General features: G+C 38.3%; 2 protein-coding genes across 2 annotated transcripts; one reads left to right on the top strand and one right to left on the bottom strand.

The window, feature by feature from the left end:
• Positions 1–442: 442 nt before the first annotated feature.
• LOC135476102 (4-hydroxyphenylpyruvate dioxygenase-like) lies at positions 443–15,935 on the bottom strand. Its single transcript, XM_064756001.1, has 13 exons — positions 15,919–15,935; positions 15,795–15,821; positions 15,496–15,558; positions 12,057–12,161; positions 10,284–10,329; positions 9,379–9,461; positions 8,211–8,404; positions 7,320–7,397; positions 6,152–6,314; positions 5,211–5,282; positions 4,803–4,919; positions 3,438–3,560; positions 443–1,761 (listed from the first exon to the last, which is right to left on the bottom strand). The coding sequence occupies exons 1-13, from the start codon at positions 15,919–15,921 to the stop codon at positions 1,687–1,689; spliced, it is 1,149 nt and encodes a 382-aa protein (XP_064612071.1). The 5' UTR covers positions 15,922–15,935; the 3' UTR covers positions 443–1,686.
• Positions 15,936–16,097: 162 nt separating this feature from the next.
• On the top strand, positions 16,098–24,344 carry LOC135476630 (C-signal-like). Its single transcript, XM_064756720.1, has 5 exons — positions 16,098–16,262; positions 16,536–16,587; positions 18,344–18,531; positions 21,636–21,785; positions 22,626–24,344. The coding sequence occupies exons 1-5, from the start codon at positions 16,131–16,133 to the stop codon at positions 22,848–22,850; spliced, it is 747 nt and encodes a 248-aa protein (XP_064612790.1). The 5' UTR covers positions 16,098–16,130; the 3' UTR covers positions 22,851–24,344.
• The last annotated feature ends 2,210 nt before the right edge of the window (positions 24,345–26,554 follow it).

Below are 26,554 nucleotides of genomic sequence, written 5' to 3'. Positions count from 1 at the left end.
TCATTTAATTAATATATAGTCCCTGTGGTGACTGTCATGAAACACTTCCGATATTTACTTATCTTTTACAACAATAGTATATTCCCTCTTTAGTTTTGGGATGCATTTCTCATTTCAAAAGAATGCATATTGCTGAAATATATACAGAATATAGCACCATTCACCATAAACATCTTTATAGTTTTAACATACATGTCAGTCATATGTTATAAACCTTAAATACCTATAAATCACCACATTAAAAAAAACTGCTAATTCATTACCTAATGAATGCCGTGCCCAAGAATGTTTCACTTATACGACTGCAGCCAGCATTATGGTGGCAGGGAAACCAGGTACATAGGGAGTTTCAACAAAAAAAAAAGTCTGATTCAACATTTTCAGTAAATTGTTGACAACAAAATCTTGTGATCGCATGATCAAAAAAAAGAAAAAAAAAAAAACACCAAAAAAAAAACAAACAAATGCATTCAAACTGAGATTTGAGCAGAGAAAATTTTCTGTCGTCCAGCAATGTCACCATCAGAAAATAATTAATGCCAAAACAATGGAATAGATCCCTTACAATAAATTTGTTCAAATTTCTTTTTTAGCCGATACTTTTTGCACATTCAAGTAAAAGATCGATGAAACTCACATATATTAAATAAAAGGCTGAACACTTTAACGATTTGCCTCTATAGAGGTGATCCCAGTTCAAATGTTACACACATGCACTGTATTTGTCCAAAAAATCTGCTCCTAAAACTACATTACAGACAAATAAAGGTCATAACATATTACTTTTGATGTGGAAACATACATTTAAGTCACTCTTTCAGTTTCATACATTATTTTTCCCACTGACCAGAAATTTTTTTTTATCACCTTTTTATACCAATCAAAAAAAACATCCGATTTCACATTTTCAACTCAATGTTGACATCAAAATCTCGTGATTGCATGATCAAAAAAAAAAAAAACGCAACAAAATAAAAATAAATGAAATGAAAATGACCAAGGGCCGGCTTCATGAGCTTACCAGAAACTTTTTTATCACATGACATTATTATGCAAATCCAAATTTTCAGTTTTAAATAATCTTGGAATCCATTATGCTGATTTTTTTATTTACACCAACAATTACCTCTGACTTGTTATTAAAACTAAATAATTCATGTTTATCTGAATGTGACTAGTCATGGCAAATCTGATAAATGGGCTCATCAAAGAAAAACTCCACTAAATGTCCGTCTCTCAAAAACATAACAAGGATACCAACACCGTATCTAAAAAAGTTTAAACACAAAGATAAAATTCCTTGAGATTCACTCATAAAAATTATATGTAAAGTTAATACTTGTCTCCGTACATTTATGTAAGGTGATTTTGTAACACAAAGAAAAAATAAACAACACTTTTATAATTCTAGTAAATATTATGCTAGATATTCACTTCTGTAATTCTGGGCTCAACTGACAAATACACGTATTCTGACATATTTGTACATCTGGACTGAAATAAAGTGTCTTGGGTAAATAAAATCCAAAAGAAAGAAGACCAAATACCAACTGAAAGAAACAAGAAATTAGTCTGGATTAAAATACAACCGATGAAATTTCACAGCACTTTGCAAACAATCTGGGAATAATTATATTCAGTGTGACCTTGACATGGCAAAGCATGATGGGAGTTGAAAGGTCAAGGTTAAAGGTTACCCCTCTCTGCCTGATCGTATTCGATGGCCTCAAACAGGGACTTGAAATTTCCAGCTCCAAAACCCTGCAAGAAAAGATAATAATCTGTCAAACCATACTTCACATGGCACATGCTTTCCGTCATTTTCTGCTTTTCTTAATTATTAGGGGGACAACCCTAAGAGCATTAATTCATACCATGGGGGTTAGCAGGTGTCAACTTTTACACCTCTACAGTACATGTAGGTGGTTCACAAAATATCGATTTTGACATCTTCAGCACAGATATGCATCAATCTCTTGTCTTCGTCTCAAAATCTTACAACCCAGTCCATTTCATATAATGGACAAATATTAATCTTTGGTTAACTCAGATAGCCAGTTTAGTCAAAGCCAAATTACTTATTTATCATTAGCTTACTCAGACTGCCAGTATACTGAAAATCTACATGTTAAGCTTCGGTTTACTCAAATTGCTCGTCTGGTCAGACATCAATAGTCCATTTCCTGAGATGATACTCAAAATGCAGATCTAGGTCAATCATTGGTTTCTCGGGTTGCTAAGTCTACAAAACAGCTGAATTCCTCAGATTGCGAGTCCACTAAAAAACAAATATTAATACTTGGCTTCTAGAGATTGCAATCTTTTTTTCTCTCTAAAATCCAGATGTTAACCTTAGGTTTCTAGAGATAGCCAGTTAACTCAAAACCCAGATGTGAACCCAAATCCCGGTGTTAACCTAAATCCAGGTGTCAATTTAAAACCAGGTATTAACCGACGTAAACTCAACATCATGGTTTTCAACTTATTTTTCTGGAGAGGTGTCAACCTAAATTTCCTGAAACAGCTGGTATACTGAAAATTCAGGTGTTCACCCAAGGTTTCCTCAGTTTGCCAGATTACTCGAAATTCAGGTGTTCACAGAAGGTTTCCTCAGTTTGCCAGATTACTCCAAATTCAGGTTTTCACCCAAGGTTTCCTCAGCTTGCCAGTGTACTCAAAGTCCAGGTGTTAACCCAAGGTTTCCTCAGTTTGCCACATTACTCCAAATGCAGGTGTTAACCCAAGGTTTCCTCAGCTTGCCAGATTACCCCAAATCCAGATGTAAACCTAAGGTTTTCCCAGATAGCCAGTTTACTCAAAACCCAGGGTTTATTACATGTCCTAAGACAGCCACTTTTCTTCAAATCCAGGTGTTAACCTAAGGTTTCCCCAGATAGCCAGTTTACTCAAAACCCAGGGTTTCCTACATGTCCTAAGACAGCCACTTTACTTCAAATCCAGATGTTAACCTAAGCTTTACCCAGATAGCCAGTTTACTCAAAAACCAGGGTTTCCTACATGTCCTATGACAGCCACTTTACTTCAAATCCAGGTGTTAACGTAATGTTTTCCCAGATAGCCAGTTTACTCAAAACCCAGGATTTCCTTCACGTCCTATGACAGCCACTTTACTTCAAATCCAGGTGTTAACCTAAGGTTTCCCTAGATAACCAGTTTACTCAAAACCCAGGGTTTCCTACATGTCCTATGACAGCCAGTTTACTTCAAATCCAGGTGTTAACGTAATGTTTCCTGAGCTAGTCAGTTTATTAAAAATCCATGTGTTAACCTGAGGTTTCCTGACATAGCCAATTTACGCAGAATCCAGGTTTTAACCTTAGGTTTCCTGCATGAGACAGCCAGTTCACTCAAAATGCAGGGGTTAACTTAATGTTTCCTGAGATAGCCAGATCCCCAGGATTTATCAGCTGCCTCACCTGGTGATTGTGGCGTTGTATCACCTCCAGGAAGAGGGTGGGACGGTCCTGCATGTTTTTAGTGAAGATCTGCAGCAGGTAGCCATTGTCATCAAAATCCACCAGGATTCTCAACTTCTCCAACTGTTAATACACAAAACCAGAAATTTCTTAAAACACAAACTCATGACCATATAATTATATTCAGGAAATCATGAATGTACGTTGAAAGTTTGAGGACCCTTTTGAACTTTATACAAATATGCAAATATCACAAAAAAATGAAAAGTTTATTTGGTACCCCAACCTTCTGACGCCAAAGACTAGTCGAAAAATGCTGTGCATCAGGCCCTGAAAATATCTGTGTATATACATGTAATACCTTTATCACATTTCTATTTGGTCTTACTGATAAGTTGGCAACACATCTCCTCCGTGTTGAAAGCCCCTCCCATTCACCTACGTTTCTTCAGGCATGTATATGCTTTTTGAAAAAAATGGGGATTCATTAGCGAGTCACCATAATTCATCAACCTATTCAACTGCCACTGCAACCAATATTTTGAAACAACTGTTACACTATGGGGTGTAGAGAATTAATTTGCACAGTTTTATGAAGCTTTCATTTTTAGTGACACAGACAAATCAGTTTAGCATAATTTACCCAATAATGCATAACTTTCACTGAAAAAATTTGTTTCACAGGTCAAAATGGTTAAAGATTTACAGTAATTTTCTAACTAATGTTTAATACCATCCTAGAGAGTATTTAACTTTTAAGAGGATGACCAGCAGTAGAAAAACAGGCAGAGCACAGACTGACAGAGAAACGCAGCTCCATTAGATCCCTGACAAATCTCTTGACTAAATACCTCTGTCAAACAAACAGGAGCCGGATTTAAGTACTCACCTGATTTGCCAAGAGTAAAAGGGCAACGTTTTCACAAAACTTCATAAATCAAGTTTTTGTAACTTTTATCGTAAAAAATGCCATCTAACGGCGCCATAACTAATGTAACAAATGTCATTTGCGAAAAAAGTTTCCAGATATATGACTGATGAAGTTTTGTAGAAGTGGCCCCTGATTTCATATTAAAATATCCATAAACAAAGGTCAATGATATTTAAGATATTTAACACCACATTCTTCCTTATTTATTTTATGGTAGTGGGAAACCTGGTACCATCCTCGGGCTGTTGACAGACTTTCCCATGTATGGCTGGAGAGGAAGCCAGCACAAGCTGGGCTTGAACTCACAGCGACCATATCGGTGAAAGGCTAACCACCGTGGCCACGGAGACCCCCTATTCTCCTCTCAGCTGCATTTTCAAAGATGCTCAAAAACTTGGCCCTGCAGCTTTGAACACTAAAATGCTGAAACTCACTGTATCCAAGTTTTCCTTAACGTCTACTTTGGAATGTTTGAGCCTCTCTCTCAAGTTGTCATAGTAACGCTTTGGCACCTGCAGGAAGTGCTGCCCTCGAGCCTGCAGATTGGTCACCTGGTGGGGAGAATGTGGGAAAGCAGGATTACAGGGAACTGTTTGTGTGGTACTTAGAAACTGACAAACGCCATGATTTCATCTAATAAAGGATTTCATCTCAAAAACCAAACTATAACCAATAGGCAGAGTACAGTAATCAATCAAGGCTCACGCCCTAAAAATTAAAAGCCAATCTGACTATAAGTCAAATCAAGGAGTGGATTGAGAAAACAACATCTAAATTTTCTGATTTAAATTATAACAAAGGCCATAGAGCTAAAAGTGTTGGATACTTTAATAGCGACTTACAGCAGAGATGATGTCATCGGTGTTCATGGCAATGTGCTGGACACCAGCGCCTCCATAGTAGTCCACATATTCCTACAATCACATGTACACAGACACTTGAGTGAAAACTTTGAGGATACTATCTTTAATGATGTTTAACGCTGCACTCAAGAATGTTTCACATATACGATGGCAATTCTGATGAAATGCCAGATATTAGGCTGCATAAGAAGCAGCGAGCAATGGATTTGATCAAGAAACCTCAGAGGTTGAGGTCCGCACAGCACCAGCGATCATGTGATTTGTTCGTAAGAAGCAGTGAGGGTTCCCTGAAATTACTGAATGACTATACATAGTTGTTCATGTTAATAGAAAAAACAACAAAACAATTTATGCATTGTTCTTTTGGAAGAGAGGAGGAAAGAGAAAAAAACTGCCACAGTAATTTATGCTGAACTGACATTTTATCTGGAATTCTTACAGAGGCATCAGAGACACCATGTTAAAGGAACAGGAAATATGATGTCTCATCACCTGTACCCCAGGCTCATGTGGCTTATACGGCTAAACAGCAAAACATTGTTCCGATGATGTCAGAGGAAATATGTGCAATTCTCTGATTATAGAAATACCTCGAGCTTGATTGGTTGAAATTGTTAACATCGTGATACTTTTGATTTTTTCATTGTGCTGCGGGATCTTGGTTATGCAACATCACAAAAGTACAAAATTTAGCTTTTTAAACTTGATGTAGGATATTTTACGGATGCATATACACATCTGGTAGAGTGTGGTATTTTCACAGCCCTGTACATCTCGGGGAATGAACTGTCTAGGTTTTTTTTAACTGGAATGGATATTTAACATAAACAACTGGCACAATATCAAACAATAGTTTTACTTCATCATTATTAGCAGGAGACTTGGACTTTTTGAATAAAAATTTGAGTTGATAAAACCACCTGAATTTGACTCTTCCTCTTCCCATTGGCTGGCTCGTTAATAGGCATCTTAATGGTCTCTTCATAATTAGTGACAACGATGGAACGAAGTGAGGAATAGTCAGTGTGAATCTGTGAATCGTCCACTGACCAAAAACGATGAAACATCAAGTTCCGCTCATACCTGATAATGACAAACAAATAAATCATAAAGCATTTAACACTACCATTGGACATCTGTCAAGCTCATCCCCCCAAACCTACAGCGGTTGCAATTATTTAAGTAATTTAACTGTATTGTGGGTTGCGGAAACCGGAGTGCCTTTGGTAAACCTCCGACAATCGGCAAATTAACGACAAACTTTCCTTGCATGCCACATTAGTTGGCAACAAGTGGCCTTAAATGAAAGTAAGGATGTGTAAATTGCCTTAAGAGTGCTGTTGGCTGCTTATTATCATCAATTCCACTTATATGATGGCAGCCAGCATTATGGTGGGAGGAAACCAGGTAGAGCCTGGGGACCATCTGCAGGTTGCTGAAAGAGCTTCCCACGTACGGCCAGAGAGGAAGACAGCATGAGCTGAAACTGGAACTCAGAGTGACTGCAATGGTGAGTTGTGGTTTTGAGATCTGCCCATTATTCTTCAGCTACCATCCCCAACAATGAGTAGTTTGAAAGACTGTCTAAATTGCAATTACATATTGTATTTAAGGTCTGACACTGAACGATCCTATAGAAGAAGTCACAATGCACTCCCAACATACCAATTGCTCAAATACAACACCTCATCAATTGGGGGGCACCTGCAAGGTGCTAACACTGTCTCAGCAGCTTTCTCACAAGTAGTCACATGTCGTGAGGACAAGAAGCAGTAAGTACTAAGACCAACCTATATTTGCTAAAATTTGCCACAATCATTTTTCAATACAGGAGGAGGATAAGAAAATAAAAACAAAACTTTTAATTTATTTTAATTTAATTTATGGGAAATGTAGACTATCCTGGAAATCCTGATCAGAAAAAAAAAGACAGGAAAATCATAAAAACATCAAGATCTGACAAAATAAAAGGCGGTTTTTATTTTTATTCCATGTTTTGATTTTTTAGTGTCATCTCGTCCATAAAACACAAAATAAACTTGATGACGCCTTAAGATGAAAAGATGACAAGACATTCAGTACCCTTACCATTCTGCCACAGACACCATGTCCTGGTCTGGCTGGTTGCCAACTATGTGGTCGATAAAATTCAAGCCTCCTTTTGGTCTGTATAAACACAGAAAAGAATGTCCTGTCCATAAACTGTGATCACTTTTGCTGTAGATTTTATGAATACAAATTTTCCAAAACTTCTTACAAAAATACATGAAAACAAGTAGAAAAATTTGATGAAAACATGACTTATAAGCCAAAACTGTCTGATCGCTGCTGTCAGTCAAAACAAAATGACCGACTGCAACTGGCAGTCAAAATACTCTGCCAAAGAGAAAACTCAAAATGTACATGCCACCATACTGCCAGTCAAACTTTGAAGAAAAAAAATTCTGTTTTCACCGTCATCTGTGGTTTTTTTTTTTTGGTTTTTTTTTTGTATTTTAGTCGACCATAACTCGGATTTTCATCATTGTATAAGTGAGCTATTCTGGAGTGCGGCGTAAAACACAAATAAAGGGAGAAAACCGGGTAGAGCCCAGTGGAAACCCATGACCATCCGCAGGTTGCTGACAGACCTTCCCACATACGGCCGGAGAGGAAGCCAGCCTGAGCTGGACATGAACTCACAGTGACCGCATTGGTGAGAGACTCCTGGGTCATTACGTTGCCCTAACCAACTGAGCCACGGAGGCCCTAGATTCACAGTAGGCTGGTGATGAAGTAGTGTACATATATATGATTATTTCAGTCTCTTAAAACACTCTAGTCTACTTTTTGAAATTGTTGTGATCAACTTTGTTTTATCGGTACTTTTGCACGTTTTGTGACATTTTATTTTAAACAAAGGAGATTACTAGCAAGAAACAAGAATCAAAGCAAGAATAATGCCACTGGAAATTCCAGACGGAATTCTGGGACACTTACAGCTTGGACAAAAGAGGATCCTCAAACATGGGTTTCTTGTAACCTGGCAGGAACAGCCCGTTGTAGTTTGCGCGGTCTATGAACGTGTGAGTGGTATCTCCGTATGTCTGTACCATCGCCATTCGCACGCTACCGTGTTCATCACTCTCTTCCCAGGGTTCCTTCTTCACAACAGCACCTCTGTCTTTGGCTCTCTGAAAAAAGTTTAACATGTCTATGTCTACATTTATTTATTTATTTGATTTACGCCATACTCAATAATATTTCACTTATACGACGGCAGCCAGCATTATGGTGGGAAAAAAACGAGCATAGCCCGGTAGAAACCCACATCCATCCACAGGTTGCTGGAAGCCTGCAAACTAAATTTAGACCACCTGTCAAGTGCCAAGGCATTACTTGTGTATACCCTCAACGACCATAAATTTCGTCATGACTGACTTGCCCGTATTTTCTGATTCTGAGAGTTCTTTTAATTTTAGAAAGGGGTTTTGAGGTTTGCTTAAAACATGAGATGATATTTTACTGGAAAATTGCAAGTCTCAGCACCAAAAATAATATTTTGTGACATTTAGCCTCTAAAAATGAACTTTCAGGTGCGAAATTTTCAGTCACTTGGGGTATGTATTTGATTTGCACAAACCTGTACCTTATTAAAAAACGGGCGTAGAGCCATGATGTAATGATATATTCCTTGTTGCTAAGCAGCAGGAGAGCACACAAGCTCCCAATGGCATGTTATACATGTATAGTCAAACTGTTCACTTTTTGGAACAAACTCTTGGTACGCCAAATAAAAAAAAAAAGATTCAATAGGCTAAGTAAATGCCTACGCTTACAAAATCTACTGAATAGTCGATCAGCACCACGTAACTTTATTTACATTCAGAACACAAAATCAGGAACTTTTGTATTAAAAAGTGTACATTTCAGTAAAGGTCACCACCTCTGGTATCTTTAATGCAAGAATACAGCTACCAAAATTCACATTTCATACTTATTTATGGCATTCAAACTTTGTCTGTAAGAATCAATACAAAAAAACATGGAGCAGATATTGTGTGCTGTCAGAAGAAAGATTTGATTTTGATGGTTTGTATAATCTGTTTACTCATTACAGGCTGGCCGACAGGCAGGCAGACAGACAGACAGACATCATTGAGAATACCTTTACTATGGCATCTAAGTCCTCCACTTGGAAGGCCACATCTTTGACACCATCTCCATGCTTGACCAGATGCTTGCCCATGTCTGCAAAAGAACATACACATGTGCACATTGTTTTGTTTTTTTCTTGTAAGATTTTTCAAATTTATTATACCATCCATCATTAAGCATGGTTAGCCTTGATTTAGTATACTCATAATATTTAACGCTATATTTCCCTTTTTGAAGACAAATAATAATGATAATCCTTTTATGTATAAGTGTATATTAGAATAGAATACAAGTATATACCGTAATACGTAAAAAGTGATGCTTGCACCCAGTCACATTACACTGACACCGAGCCAAGCAGTCCGGTTTCCCTGCTTTAACCTCTCCTTGCTCTGTGCCAAGCGAGGCAGCAACAATTAATTCAATATATAATATTACAATATTAAAAATATAATTGCAGGCTCTCGTTGACTCACTTGCCTGAAACTCTGCCTTTACTGCAGTTGACTAGCTCTTGATAAATGATGGATTTGATTGGTGTTTCACACCATATTCAAGAATATTTCACTTATACGACGGCTTGAGAAATGAGGTTGTGACCTCATATTCAGCTCTTGCCCATTTGGCTTTAGCCGTCAACTGAGGGTTTGCCTGGTGAAACATTTTTTTATTTTATTTAGAACCTGGTGTCTTCTACCACTACTGTACTAGTGAAATATTCTCGAATCTGTCATTAATACTTAATCAGATAAATATATTAACACTGGGGTTAAACTTCAAGATTTAAGAAAAGATAAATAAATAAAATTTTGTAGTCTATAGGAAAAACCCTCTAAATAAGTATATAATATATATATACTGCATATAGCAATGTAGGTTGAGTTTGTGTGACCCTTGACTTCATTATACACTAACCTTCTGGCTTATGTGGCTCTAACATGGACTGGAAGACAAACACAATCTGAAATACAGAAATCAAATTCTGAATTCAGCTTTTCTTACATGACAAACAGTACTGTTTTTGTTTGCTGTCTTTGTGAAACCTTTAGTCTATAAAAGACAAGAATGAACCATTCACAGATATCTAAGAACAAAGGCCCAGTGCACAAGAGCAACTTCAATAACTTGAAACTGGATAGATATTGAGTTACTGGAAATCCTACATCCTCAAAAAACATCAGCTCCATCTGCAGTGCTGAGCAACTGGATATTCTGCCAATCTGTTTTTAAAGTTTTGGTAACTTTGAGCATTTCATCACACGAGAAGTGTAATTTCAAAAAATGCAAGGCTCATTTTGATTCAATATTTGGCCACTTTATTTTTCCATTATCAGGAGAACTGAGCATCACAGAGCGCGGATAAGCGTCAGCAGTACATGCAGCTGCTGGTATGAGGAAACTAGACATTTCGTTCTGGAAAATCATCCTTAAAATCATGCTGATATATCATGGAACAATGTGAATTGATCGGTAAGAGCTTGGGATATTCATCTCCCTAGCTCAGCATGGCTAGGGACTTGAGTTGCCCTTCTACACCAAGATAAGTGGAGAGAGAATATAGACACTGGACATGACACCTCACCAACACAGGAGTATTGAGATCAAACTCTTTTGTCTTTAAAGGTAAAAATAGTCCAACTGAATCATATGACCTGTAAAAAAAATTTTAGGCAACCTATGTTGACATTAATTTACCCAATTACCAATGGCTTATCTCATAATGTTCCACAGAAATGACACCTCTTTCCTTAGACACTTCCCAAGTTCATGAACATTCAGCTACTTTATCTTCTCCATCGTACGCTTATTTTAAATAACATTTTGTGAAGCTTTCTACAGACGCCCATATTGTAGTAAATCTGATCAGTAATAGCTGACTAACATTTTTGACTGATCACAGTAGAACTTTTTTTCTTACCTTTAGAGATAAAAGTGACTGAGTGCTCAGGGTTTAACATCCTGCTTAACAATTGTTCAGTCATGTTACAGTCCTTGGAGTGTATGTACGTGTAATAGGCCTCCTTGTTGCAGGATGGATTTCCACCATTCTTTTATCTAGTGCTGCTTTACTGAAATAACTTACTGAAGGGAGGTAAGCGCCCCACCCAAGCCATTATACTGATACGGATCAACCAGTCATTGCACTATCCCTTTAATGCTGAACGCCAAGCGAGGAATCTACAACTCCCTCTTTTAAGACCTTAAGTGTGACCCAACCCAGGACTGACCCTGGATCTACTGTCCCCGAAGTGGACGCTGTACCTTTTCATCGGCACTGGTAGAGATAAAAAAGTTCTAACTAAACCACCCCACCTTACTTTATGCCCTAGACAGGTCACAAGAACTCACAAGTCATGGGTTTGATGTGTTAAGCATGCCAGACACAGGACTTGAACCTGCACACGAGGTATATTACTTTTATACACATAATACAGACACTGTTTCAGGGCTTCACAAAAAGTCCAATTTTATCACTCAACACTGAATAATGTCTACAGAATATGCCTGCATAAACACCTTGCAAATATGCAAAAAGGTTGATGAGTTACAGTAACTGAATTTACAAATGTAATATAGAGACTGTATCACATGACGGCATGACCTTTAACTGACTAAACTTCTTTCTCCCGATCCATCTCTGGCATTGACCTCCAACCAGGCACTTCTACATATACTATGTATATTCACCTTATTCTGTTTGACAGCATGACTGGCAACATGACGGCTACCCGTCTCCAAGCCTTTGTACGCAAACGGTTCAAACCCCATACGGGCGCAATAATGACTCGCTGCCTAAAAGTGAAAGAAAACAAGATTTTGGCCAGTTGTTACAAAATTCTTATAATATTTAATTCTTATAACGGCAGTGACTTTCACTGGCAGAGGAAAACAAAGTGAATGGACCTGCAATTCACACAAACTTTGGCAAATTCTACAAAGCCACATTTCACTTAAGTTCAAACATTTTAATTCTATTTTAACATTTCTTTATGCTAGGAGTTAAAACTGAGAGGACCTAATAAAGGTTGCTCTGACACAAACCTAAAAAACAAGAAAACTTTTGAGTCACAAACTATGCAATACATAAAAAAGTTATTTATACACTTATTTATTTATTTAATTCGTGTTTTACACTGTTGTCAAGAATCTATTTCACTCACATGATGGTGGCCAGCATTATAAAGGCAGGAAACCACAACCATTCGCAGGTTGCTGACAGACCTTCCCACATACGGTCGGAGAGGTACATGTCCCTCTAGCATACAGGCTACATGTGCATGTCCAACCAGTATATAGGCTACATGTACATGTCCTTCCAGCATACAGGCTACATGTACATGTCCCTCTAGCATACAGGCTACATGTGCATGTCCTTCCAGCATACAGGCTACATGTGCATGTCCCTCTAGCATACAGGCTACATGTGCATGTCCTTCCAGCATACAGGCTACATGTACATGTCCCTCTAGCATACAGGCTACATGTGCATGTCCTTCCAGCATACAGGCTACATGTACATGTCTCTCCAGCATACAGGCTACATGTATACGTCCTTCCACCATATAGGCTACATGTACACGTCTTAACAGCATACATGCACACACCCTTCCAGCATACAGGCTAGATGTACATGTCCCTCTAACACACAGGTTACATGTACATGTCTCTCCAGCATACAGGCTACATGTACACGTCCTAACAGCATACAGGCTACATGTACACACCCTTCCAGCATTCAGGCTAGATGTACATGTCCCTCTAGCATAAAGGCTTCATGAGCATGCCCCTCCAGCATACAGGCTACACGTACACATCATTCCAGCATAAAGGCTACATGTACACCTCCTTCCAGCATACAAACTACATGTACATGTCCTTTCAGCATACAGACTACATGTACATGTCCATCCAGCATACGGGCTACATGTACACGTCCTTCCAGCATACAGGCTACGTGTACATGTCCTTCCAGCATACAGGCTACATGTAATACTGCACTTGTAAAAAATATGTGAAAGGATCGTCTTTCACCAGACAGAAGTTTCTATCACCTACTTTGAACAAATTAATATCCCCATTAAACTGAAACTACATAGCTTTACTTACTGGTCAAGAATAAAGCAATATTTCGGTAAGACAGACAACCTAAATCAGTGTATGGACTATGCCATTATGAATTTATTGTCTGTTGTTTGATTTATTTATCTGATTTGTGTTTTACACAAGATTATTTCACTTATATGACAGTGGCCAGGGAGGGTGTGAGGAAACCATGGAGGAAAATCATGACCATCCTCAGGTCCCTGACAGACCTTCCTGGGTACAACTGGAGAGGAAGCCAGCATGAGCTGGACTTGAACTCACAGTGACTGCATTGGGGAGAGGCTCCTGGGTCATTGTGCTGCACTAGCACACTCTACCACTTGGTCACAGAGGCCCTTATGGACTCTTATACTGGTGTGAGCATGCATTTTACGAACTGACACTCATGAACCCAACTTCACATACTGTACTTCACCTTAAGTTTATGACTAGTACTTTCAAATTCTAATTAAATATGTCTATTTATACAGGCAAAAAAGTTATATGCTGCCAGTAGTCTGGGTCATTACTCTTTTGAATTCACTCACAGTGTCTTCTAAAAACAACATCAAAAAAAGAGCTGGAAGCAGCTGTCAATGATCCTGACTGGTACGACTATGATAGTAACGGCTGCATACAGTTTTTTTTTTATTTGACATCTGTTACATTTTTCATTCTTACAACATAGTGGGAGTGGAATCTACCCAATACACATACAGGACAAACACAATGGATTTGACTGCCAGCATTCTGCATTCCACAACACAGACTTCAAACAGTATTACTAATGTCACACTGTTCATAAACACCATGTTTTATTACTGACACAGTAATGTACACACAAAACATGCAGCATGATTAAAAGCTGTCTTTATATATTTTATTGCAGACTTCAGTAACACTGTAGTTGATAACCTGTTCTTTCAAGTTTGGGAACATTAATATAATTATTTATTAATTAATTTATTTGATTGGTATTTTGTGCCGTACTCAGAATCAAGGGAAACCATTTACAAGTTGTTGGAAAACCTTCCCATGTACGTCCAGAGAGGAAGCCAACATGAGCTGACAGCAATCACATTGGGACATTATTTTAATAGATATTCAAAACGTTCATAATTACAGATTGAGAGTACACATCCTTGGCTTTAAAGGTTCAGGCAAAAGGCTGAATGAATGTAAAAAAGACGTATCTGGGATTTTTGGAAAAAAGGATTTAAGCTAGGATGAGATTTAAGAGCCATTTTGATGTATAAATGATTAATCTTTTAAATAATCTTTTCTAATATTAAATTTACTATATTTAGTTCACATCACAGATGAGACAGACACTGGGATGAAGAAGAAACTATACATCATACTCATAATTTTGATATTTTTACCAATTCTGAATAAAATCATGATCATTTTTCTGTTGCATTTTTTGTATAAATGAAGAAGAATTCCTCCAAAAAAAGGACAAATCTCATGCCTGTTACATGTATATGGGTCAAAATTTTTCAATGTATAAAGATAGAAAGATTTCAATAAAATAAAGCCAAATAAAAAGTTGGTGGCACACTTGTTTGATCTTTAAATATACTCTGCGAAAACATTATGGCAATGCCAAGCAACAAGTCAATTTAAACAGATAATGAGGTTATTTGAGCAAATACAACCTTGATTGTATACCCTGAAATATAAAAATTGTGTTGTATATGTATATAAGAGTTGTATATGTACAACTACTTTTATAAGTGCATAGTCTTTATTTGGTTTCAATATACATACTGTACAGTAAGAACTGTGAATGCTTTGCCTTTTATATCATGCATGTATATTTATATAGACCTTGTTACTGTTGGCAAAACATTTTAAAATAACTGCCTGGGGTCTGATTTTAAGCGGGCAGATATCCATTACATAGAAAACACAAAAGAAGCTCATCTTTCTCTGCATCAAGTGAACAATTAACCGGCTGGCCTTCGGGGCATGAACTGTCAAATAAATCATAGCGCACTGACATTGAATTATCCTTGCTGGGAAAACAGACATCATCACGTACCTGCTTGGCGTTACCGACCCAGAAAGTAACATGGTCAAAACACACGAATCTGCCGCTGTCAGGCTGGAAAAATAACAGTGTTTGTCACAAAAAGTTCTACAAAAGAGCCAAGAGCAAGAGCACAACATAATTTAAATGTGTGGAGTGAAGTATCCCGCTACGCACTAGATAAATACAGTGTGGGTTTTGTAGGTCAAACGTTACGTTACTTGCTGGCCAGTTAAGCTGAGACCTTGAAGGACTACGTCGTATGTTTCAACGGCTCAAAATGACGACTTCCAAAAGAATTTTGTTCATACCTTTGGTCCCTTGTCTGTGTAAGTCGTCTGAAAAACAGAAAATCAATGTGTGAAACAATGTCGATTGAAATCGTCCAAAAAAATAGACGAAAAACACGGGGAAATAGTTTTAGTCGAAACCTACCATGTTGTCGTGTTGGAGCTTTCGTCGCGTGCTCTGGATCTCAAGTGTAAACTGGATTCTGGTTGGGTTATTTTGGAGGCAGTGCCCTGACGTCACAGCGGCACACCTCCAACATTTACCAATTAACGAGAGCGTTGTATTCCACCTTATGGCACCAAAACACGTGCCTAGAGCATCACCTTAGATCACTTGTAAACATTTACTCCACGATTATGTACGTCAAATCTTTGTTGATTACGGGAGCGAATAGAGGGATCGGATTAGAATTTGTAAAGCAGTTTCTAAAGCTACCACAGTCGCCACAGTGGGTGTTTGCAGCGTGTAGAAACCCAGAAAAAGCCACGGTGAGAGTAAGAATAAACCTCAATACGAAGTGAAAGTGAATCGAAATTGGTTTACAGCTTATGTATACATGTATAGATATGCAGATGTGTTTGCGCTTTTATGAGCATCGGGCATGCGAGTGTTCAGGTTAATAGCCAGACAATTATCTCTGTGTCTAAAATTTGTAGGCCTTCAATAAAACGTCGTGCATATCTGTGGTTTTGCGGCTTATATAATATTATTCCATTTAACAATATTTTCATTACCAACATGTGTTTTATTTCAACTTTCAGGACTTAAAAACTTTGGGAGAGACGTATCCAAACTTGAGGATAAAACAATTAGGTAAATAGGGATAAATGTCTAACTGGTAGACACCATATATGTAGTTTTCCTCTCCGGCCGTATGTGGGAAAGTCTTCCAGCAACCTGCGGATGGTTGTGGGTTTCCCCTGGGCTCTGCCCGGTTTCCTCCCAACATAATGCGAGTTGCCGTCGCATAAGTGAAATATTCTTGAGTACGGCATAAAACACCAATCAAATAAGTAAATAAATAAGTATATGTAGTTACACATGTACAGCTTCTGGCATGACAGTGTTCATTAATTCAGCTTCTTTAGCTAATATTTTACATTTGACGCATGACAAAGAAATGTGCATGTCGTTTTACAACACATGCTCAATCACGTGCAAAAAGAATTACTGTAATTGATTTTTTTTACAGTAGTAGATTTAGGTGCAAATGTGTGCATGATGGTCCTTTATCTTTGAAGCAGATATAATGTTGGTCAGATACTCAGTTTCACTACCATGCATACAATACTAGTATATGCCTTCCTCTTAGGCATTACTGTTTTCAATCAATACTTGAGAAAACCTAATTGTGTCAGCTATAAGGATTGATTCTCATTTATGTGCACAAACATTTAATATACCCTTCTGGTAACTCCACAGAACACTAAGTCTCATCAATTTCATGACTTAGTTTCTTCAAATGCCATTCAAAGCATGCATAAAAAGGTGTTATAAAATGAGTATGGTTTTGAGGAACATGAAAAAAGATATTGCAAAAACAATGAGAAAAAAATGTCATTGTTGAGGCACATTTTATATTTTTTATTCTACTCCACTGTTAGTGGCAGGCCATGTTGAAATATACATATTCAATCAAGATGATATTTCAGACAACAACGGCAAGTGTGTACATTTACCTCCCCGAGCAATATCATTTCATGCTGTTTTTTTGTCCACACATAAAAGAATTTGAGTTTGTTTACTTGTTATATTTTCTTTTGTCATTTATATTAATGTTAACTATCAGAATTTCCTTTATTGATAAAAGTGTTAATTCTCACAGTTTATATGTTTAACTTCTGTTTTTATATTTTAGATATTGTGCACGCAGACACCATGGAAAATAAACATTTGTTTCATGATGTTTCAATCTGAGCTCAGTGGTATGATGTCATACTATATGTACAGCACAGTTTTACATTCCTACGTCACGCAACAATAAGGTGTGACGTCATACACACGCCACTTTGAAATATCTAGGTCAATTGCAATGGAATAAGCTTGCTGTTGATTGGTCTAAAATGCATGATCTCTGTTGAGGGAGGGAAAGAGAACAGCAGCATAAAATATGAAGGTTTTTTTTCACATATTTTGGATAGAATATAGACTTTAACATCTTTGTTTTGGTGTTTGTTGTGTATCAGGTTACACAACAAACACTGCAGCTTTAAATAACCCCTCTATTTTATCCGTACTTTCTGTCAGAGGGCAGAAATATTTGGGAATGATGTTATCGACGAACAGACTTAGCAAACCCGGAAGCAGCTTAGCACCTCCATATCAGACTCTCCCCCAACAATTAAAGTTGTTTTGATGACTATCACTTTTGACATCACCCCAGCATGCTACTTAATAGGTATTTAGTGTTAGTAGTTTAGATCTCTGAAGTAAAATTTAGATTATTTTCTTGCAAAAAATGTTTCACATTAGTTTAGAGTTTGTGTATCAATTCCTATAACTTAGATGTCAATATTACCATAAATTAACCGTAACAAATAGTTTTTGATCACAATTTTCATATGCACAGAAGTGACGGATAGGGAGAGTATTAAGGATCTAGTGACCTCGGTGACCTCTGACCTGGGGGAAGAGGGATTGACCTTACTCATCAACAACGCTGGCTGCTTAAAGAGACTTCAGCTGAATGATGTGACACAGGAGGAGATGCTGGAGAGCTTCCAGATTAACTCTGTGGCACCACTGTGTATCTCGCAGGTAATTCAGGATTAACTCTGTGGCACCGCTGTGTGACTCACAAGTAATGCACCACTGTGTACCTCAAAGGTGATGCAGGGTTAACTCTGTGGCACCACTCTGTATCACTCAGGTAATGCAGGATTAACTCTGTAGGACCAGTGTGTACCTCAGAGGTAATGCAGGATTAACTCTGTGACACCACTCTGTATCACTCAGGTAATGCAGGATTAACTCTGTAGGACAGCTTTGTATCTCACAGGTAATTCAGGATTAACTCTGTGGCTTTGCTGTGTAACTCACAGGTAATACAAGATTAACCCTGTGGCACCACTGTGTACCTCAGAGGTAATGCAGGATTAGCTCTGTAGCATCACCCTGTATCTCTCAGGTAATGCAGGATTAACTCTGTGGCTTTGCTGTGTGACTCACAGGTTATACAAGATTAACCCTGTGGCACCACTGTGTACCTCAGAGGTAATGCAGGATTAGCTCTGTAGCATCACTCTGTATCTCACAGGTAATGCAGGATTAACCCTGTGGCTTTGCTGTGTGACTCACAGGTAATGCAGGATTAACCCTGTGGCACCACTGTGTACCTCAGAGGTAATGCAGGATTAGCTCTGTAGCATCACTCTGTATCTCTTAGGTAATGCAGGGTTAACTCTGTAGCACCACTCTGTATCTCACAGGCAATGCAGGATTAACCCTGTGGCTTTGCTGTGTGACTCACAGGTAATGCAGGATTAACCCTGTGGCACGACTGTGTACCTCAGAGGTAATGCAAGATTAGCTCTGTAGCATCACTCTGTATCTCTCAGGTAATGCAGGGTTAGCTCTGTCGCATCACTCTATATCTCACAGGTAATGCAGGATTAACTCTGTAGGACCACTGTATCTCACAGGTAATGCAGGATTGACTCTGTAGCATCACCCTGTATCACTCAGGTAATACAGGATTAACTCTGTAGGACCACTGTATCTAACAGGTAATGCAGGATTAACTAATGCAGGAAGGTAATGGTAAGATGAACCCTGTAGCATGACACTGTATCTCTCAGGTTTACTGATGTAGGAATAACTCTGTAGCACCACTGTGTTGTCACACAGGTGATGCAGAATTAACTCTGAGTCTGCACCTCCACTATGTGACAGATAAGTCTAGTTTTACTGGTGTAATATTAACTCTGTAGCATCCTTCTGTATCGTACAGGTGATGTAGGACCTTCTCTGTAGAACCACTGTATCTCACGGGTAATGTAGAATTAACTAGGTGGCACCACTGTGTATATCACAGGTAATGTAGGATTAACTCTATAGGACCACTGTATCTCTCAGGTAATTTAGGATTAACTTTTGTGGTGCCACTGTGTACCACAGTTAAGTGGCATTAACGGTAGCACCTCTGTGTATCTCTCAGGTAATGTAGAATTAATTCTCTAGCACTGGTGTGTGTCTCACAGGTAAGTCTGGCTTAACTGATGTAGGATGAACTCTGTAGCACCACTCTGTCTCACAGGCAAGTCTTGCTTTGCTAATGAAGGATTAACTCTGTAGCACCACTGTGTTTCACAGGTAAGTCTGGCATTACAGCTGTAGGATTAACTCTGTAGCACCACTCTTTTTCACAGGTAAGTCTGGCATTACCATGTATCTCATACTGGTACTCATGTAGGATTAACTCTGTAGCACCACTATGTCTCACTGGTAAATCTGGTTTTACTGGTGGAGGATTAACTCTGTAGCACCACTGTGTCTCACAGGTAAGTCTGGCTTTACTGATGTAGGAATAACACTGTAGGATCTCTGTGTCTCACAGGTAGTGTAGGATTAACTCTGTGTCTGGCATTGCTGATGAAGGATTAACTGTAGCACCATTGTTTGTCTCACAGGTAAGTTTGGCTTTACCAATGTAGGATTTCACTGCTTATCTCACAGGAAATGTAGGATTATACTGGAGTTAATCCTGCGTACATCACTACAGCCAGACTTACCTGTGGGATTTGCAGTGGTGCTACAGACTAAATCCTACATCACTATAGCCAGACTTACTTGTGGGATTTGCAGTGGTGCTACACACTAAATCCTACATCACTACAGCCAGACTTACCTGTGGCATTTGCAGTGGTGCTACACACTAAATCCTACATCACTACAGCCAGATTTACCTGTGGCATTTGCAGTGGTGCTACACACTAAATCCTACATCACTACAGCCAGACTTACCTGTGGGATTTGCAGTGGTGCTACACACTAAATCCTACATCACTGCAGCCAGACCTATACAAAAAAAGGAAAGAGAAGGGAAAAAAATCCAATTTTTAATTTATGAGTATGTAAGTTCCATAAACATGCATATTTTGTCAGTTTCATTTACAGAAGCAGTATATAAGTGAACAAGATATTAATCATTTTTGACCAAAAATACATCTGAATTGTCACGTTTCCGTCCAGTTCCTTTCTCCTCAGTAAATGTCATGCTGACTGCTCTGGATTTTTCCGTACAGCTGCCGTTGTGTAGGTGTGTGTGTGTGTAAATTGCACATATTCTACAAATAGTGACATGTTTACTCAAGCAGGTACATGTAATTGATCTGTACACATCAGACATGAATTTAAATGCAGGTAGAGCAGTGAACAGCTGGTTAACACAAACAAGGGGGGCTACTCTGTATTCTACAGAAGCATTGTGACCGTCCATGTTTACTATATAGAGTTTGATGGAACACTTTGCAGAGGGGGACAGAGATTGCAAATATTCCAGAACAAAAAGAACAATCAACCTGCAGATGGTCGTGGGTTTCTCACGGGCTCTGCCTGGTTTCCTGCCACCATAATTCTGGCCCCAGTCGTATAAGTGAAATATTCTTGAGAATAGCATGTAACACCAATCAAATAAATTCAAATCAAGCCTACTGCCTGTATTGTACAGTTTTTTTTATCCAACTGCCTGTCTTTTTGATACTTGTTTTGATACTTTGATTTGTCTTCCCTTTTTGCATATTAATTATTGAGGAAGTGGGGTGGGAGAATTACTTTGGATGGTGATTGGATCAGAAAGCATGTCCCCAGTGCCACAAGATCAGGATAGGTTAATCTGTTACTGAGTTTTTTCCATCTCACAGGCCTTTGTTCCCGTGCTGAAGAAGTCTTCCCTTCAGTCTCCTGGAGATGGTGGCTATGGTTACCGGGCGGCCATTGTCAACATCAGCACTCTCACAGCCTCAATCACGGACAACGTCACTGGAGGCAACTACGACTCCAGAACATCTAAGGTGATGATAGTGATGATGGTGACAGTGATAATGAGGATAATGACAGTGATAATGAGGATAATGACAATGATGATGAGGATAATGACAATGATGATGAGGATAATGACAATGATAATGAGGATAATGACAATGATGATGAGGATAATGACAGTGATAATGAGGATAATGACAATAATGATGAGGATAATGAAAGTTATAATGAGGATAGTGATGATGATCATAAGCTCTATTTTATTTGTTGGCTACTGGGTAAAAATACAGACGTACAAACTAAGCTAGGTCTGTAAGACATATTTTTCCATATAAGGCCCTTTTAACATAATAAATTACTGACAAATAAACTGATAACAGATCCATTTTGGGGAAAGAATAATGTGGTCACTGTGAGTTCAAGTCCAGGTCATAATGGCTTTCTCTCCTGCCGTATGCGGGTAGGTCAGCCAGCAACCTGTGGATTGTCATTGGTTTTCTCCAGGCTCTGCCCCGTTTCCTCCTACCATAATGCTTACCGCCGTCGTATGAATGTAATATTCTTGAGTACGGCATAAAACACCATTGAAATAAATAAGTAAAGCCGCGGCAGCCATAGCGAATACAGTGAGAGCTGGATTTGAACATGTGACTTCAGTAGTCAAGGACGTTAGAGTTGCAGTAATCCAACGCTTTTTTGTCTCAGAAATCAAGGGTCCAAATACATTCACAGCATGGCTGTATGAAATATGGTACAGTAGCATACTAAAAGGCACCCATAATTATTCCTGTTATTCTTAAGAATCGTTTTTATTTGTCCTTTCAAAAAACTCTATTCGAATCATTTCTCTCATGTTGGTTCACTTTCAGGCAGCTTTGAACATGATCAGTAAGTCACTGAGTGTTGATTTGAAACCAGGCAGAATCCTGGTATCCATCTTGGATCCGGGATGGGTGAAGACAGAACTGGGGGGCGCAGGCGCTAAAATGGAGGTGTCTGACAGTGTGGCAAGAATGATCAAAGTTATACAAGGTCTAACCATGGACAAGACTGGTACTTTTCTGAATTATGACGGAAAAACGCTGCCTTGGTGATGTTTGGTTCCATGGTCAAGACTGGTACCTTTCTGAATTACGATGGAAAAATGAAGCCTTGGTGATGATTGGTTGCTGACTTGTCTTTGTGTCGTTCAGTTGGATTTGTTCTTGCTCAGGTTCAACATCTTGTTTTTAGATAAAAAATGTAAATTTAAAAACAAGACAAATATTAATAGTGTTCAAGAAGTTACTTATCCTTCGCAAGTTATTTTTTATTGATCCAAATAGAAATCTGGCAATTTGGCTTCTGCAACAATGATTGAGGTTGACATTTTTGACATGTTAAGATTCTATGGCAATCCTTAAAGTACAAGAAAGCTAAAATATAAAGTAAGGTTTATCATACAGACAACTGAAAACTATAGGTAAAAGTACTTTTTTTTATTTTTTAAGATTGGTGAAAGGCATTTAAATATTTGAAATTTATGGGTTTGTGAGCCATACTAACTGTATCTAGGAACTCTGACGTCAACATCACCTTTCTTCCCTGATGTTCACCAGGAGGAAGGAATATTGGGAACATTATTTCAGTAATCTTTCACTCATTGGTAAAAAGAGTTGTTCCAACATCCAGTGTTCTTATTAGAGTTAAAAAAATTTCCTGTGACATCAGAGTTCCTAACCTCTGATAGTACGGTCCCAAAAAACCCACCTTAGAATTCAAATATTTAAGATTTTTATTTAAAAATCTTAAAAAATAAATGACCTTTAGATTGTGTATGAAGTAAGAATTATTACTATTATCAAGAAAATAAGACACAACATCATTTATACCATGTCACGGAACAAGTAAAAAAATTATGATTTTGCTTGAAAGACATTTTTAAAGGCACAAAGGAGGCGCAGCATCAGTTATGCTATGAACATTTAAATGGAAGAATTGAAAAAATTACAATTTTGTAATTAAGTACAACATCATTATGACTTATTAGAATTCAGCCCTGAATGGTATGGATTTGTGTTGGTATGTCCAAATAACTAAGTCATGATAACAGAGAAATGAAATAGCCTGAACCATATTTAATACCATTTGTACCAAAGCAGGAATCATATTTTATACCATTTGTACCAAAGCATGGACCATATTTTATACCATTTGTACCACTCAGGTATAATAAAAGCACCACACATGTTCACGCACTGCACACTTCTGGTGTGTAGCATTCTGAACTCAATATTCAGTCAAATATCACCATAGATTAATATAGGTAAAATCCTTCTGCCGAGTGCCAGTGCTTGCAGGGTCATTTTAATATGCCAAAGTCCATTTCCAGTCGAGACACGCATTCCTGGAGGGATCTGACATTTTCATAGCCATGGACGTAGGTGTAGATCGCAACCAGTCCAGTAATATAGTCACTGGCCGATCAAATATGGGAACGATCAATACCTACCAACTATAAATAAGTAGAATAGCACCCAGTTGTTGAGGTGAGCTAAACCAGCCCTGTTTTTGACTGTATGTAAATTTAAATGCTCATATTTTCAGATACTGGTATCATTATACAAATACTTTTCATCTTAGTAAACTGTTGAAGTTGAATATCTCTGACTTTGTTCTTCTTCTCTGGATCCTTTCTCCTGGATCCTGCACGGTGAAACGGGAGCTTGCGTACGTAATCCATTTCACTTCTCATAGAGATGTCATAGCATGCTCCATTATAAATTAATGACATCACACATGAAGAGAGAAAGGTATATATTTTCAGATGCTACAAGTACAGTTAGTTAGGGGATTTTACTTTAGCTTGGATGACAAGAATTGGAATGAGAATTACAATCTAAATTCCAGGATGGTCCATCATTTATTTCAAAGCTTCAATTCCAACTGATCCTGGAGCGTTTAAGCAAAGGTTTATATATAGTGATGAGCTGAACCAGTTAGGGGTTTGAACCAGTGACCTTTGGGACTATATCCCGAGCTTCTACCACTAGACAAAAGAAGCTCTCATTCAGTTGAGGAGGCAAAAATGTTCTGCTTAAGTTGATGAGAAAAAATATTTTAGCCTATATTTCTTACCTATCTATTAACATTCATTCCACAGATATTTGCTGTAGCCTATATAGACCAATATGTCAAGTATTGGTGTACAGGCCAAAATCAAAGAACGTTCATCTCTGGCCATGTATGTCCACTGCAGTGGTCATTGTTTAAACCTTGTAATTAGCCATTCATGTGCTCTCCCTGAGATTCGCAATATGACAGACAAGGTTAAAAACCTCTTTTTCCATAATCACCCAAAGAGAAACGAGCTATTGGAGCTTATCGCTACCTTGAAACAACAGGACACTTACAGGCGTAAATGCTTGATAGATTTGTGTCGGACAAGGTGACATAGTGCGTATCAGCAATTTTATCAATCATTCTCATTTATTTTTGATGCCCTGGGAATCATTGGCTATGGCATTCATCCAAGTGAATATTCAGATCTATTTGACAATTTTGACACCTTATACAACACAACCTAAAAGTGACGCCCAACAGGTCCGTGCCGGAATTGCCAGCTTTGACTTCATTGTATATCGTTCCTCATTGTATATCAGTATCCTTCCCATTTATCAGGATTAACTGTCCAACTTCAGGACTCGTACTGGATATACTGCGAGGCTATGGTCTGATCCAGGAAATCAAAGACGTGTATTTCAACGAACACGAAACCACTGACGTAGATTTTGAACGTATTATATACACTCAAGCGAAACAAATGGCAGAAAAGTTTGCTGTCAGCCGTCACAGCCAAGAGTTGCCAGTAGACAACAATACAGAAGCAATGTGACTTCCAGGTCAATATCTGATCACCACAAACTAAATATAGCAATACCATTGCTTGACCACATCAACAAAAACCTTGATGGCCAGTTTTCCGCTTTGTCTCAAAAACCTACATCTTTGCTCGGACTGATCCCAACAATCAAAGCCTATGTAAAAATGGTAGTACTGAGCTCCTAAATGCAATCCGTCTCCACAGAGATGACTTTTGAGCCAGCAAAGCAATAAATTAAGCGCTGGAAGTGTCGATATGACAAAGTCACAGAAAGCGAGCGACCGCAGTCACCTGCAACGGCAATCAAAGAATGTGATAAAGACCACTTTTCAAATATCCACCCTCTGCTTCAAATTTGCTGCACTATACCGCTAACATCATGGGAGTGTGAAAGAAGTTCCAGCTCTCTCACACATCTCCATTCCTTCCTAAGGGCTACCATGGGACAGAGAAGTGTAGACTATTTGTCAAGGCATCGGGAAGCGTGAATGAATTTGCATTGGTCTGGTGTATGTTGCGACATTCGCTTACTTAAGTGTACAAGGGGCTAGTTTAGTATGCACATTGTCCAAGATGATCTAATGACAGGTAATTGTGTGCGAACGTTCACTCAAATGTACATACTAAGCTGCAGAAATGTGAAACTTGGTGAACACTGTGCCGGGAGGCCCTTATTGCAAGAGATCGTCACAGTTATATATACATATAATGTATATATATGTATATATAATTACGAGATTTTGTCAGTGAGGTAACAAGTTTTCATGATCAATTAAATGACTTGTGATCACATGCTATTGTGCAATTTTACTTATTTTGTTTGTAACTCTGGAACCCATGACAATAAATACTGTATATTCAGGGGCAGTCTGTATTCAATACCACCTAAGATGAACTTGTTTTTGGGTTGTTTTTTTTTTTTTTTGTTGTTGTGAA

The sequence above is a fragment of the Liolophura sinensis genome, chromosome 10 (genome assembly GCF_032854445.1).
Source record: "Liolophura sinensis isolate JHLJ2023 chromosome 10, CUHK_Ljap_v2, whole genome shotgun sequence".
Classification (NCBI taxonomy): Eukaryota; Metazoa; Mollusca; class Polyplacophora; order Chitonida; family Chitonidae; genus Liolophura; species Liolophura sinensis.
Note: the sequence above shows the minus strand (reverse complement) of the source record. Positions and strands in the feature narration are given on the sequence as shown.

What these genes read in the sequence shown, in the direction of transcription:
- LOC135476102 (XM_064756001.1), bottom strand. An exon ending in ATGCTGTCAAACAGAATAAG is followed by an intron (nt 10,330 to 12,056) that starts GTGAATATACAT and finishes TCTGTATTTCAG; the next exon opens with ATTGTGTTTGTCTTCCAGTC. An exon ending in TTAAGGAAAACTTGGATACA is followed by an intron (nt 3,561 to 4,802) that starts GTGAGTTTCAGC and finishes GTGTATTAACAG; the next exon opens with TTGGAGAAGTTGAGAATCCT.
- LOC135476630 (XM_064756720.1), top strand. Translation starts at nt 16,131, where the DNA reads ATGTACGTCAAATCTTTGTTGATTACGGGAGCGAATAGAGGGATCGGA. An exon ending in CTTGAGGATAAAACAATTAG is followed by an intron (nt 16,588 to 18,343) that starts GTAAATAGGGAT and finishes TCATATGCACAG; the next exon opens with AAGTGACGGATAGGGAGAGT. An exon ending in CACCACTGTGTATCTCGCAG is followed by an intron (nt 18,532 to 21,635) that starts GTAATTCAGGAT and finishes TCCATCTCACAG; the next exon opens with GCCTTTGTTCCCGTGCTGAA.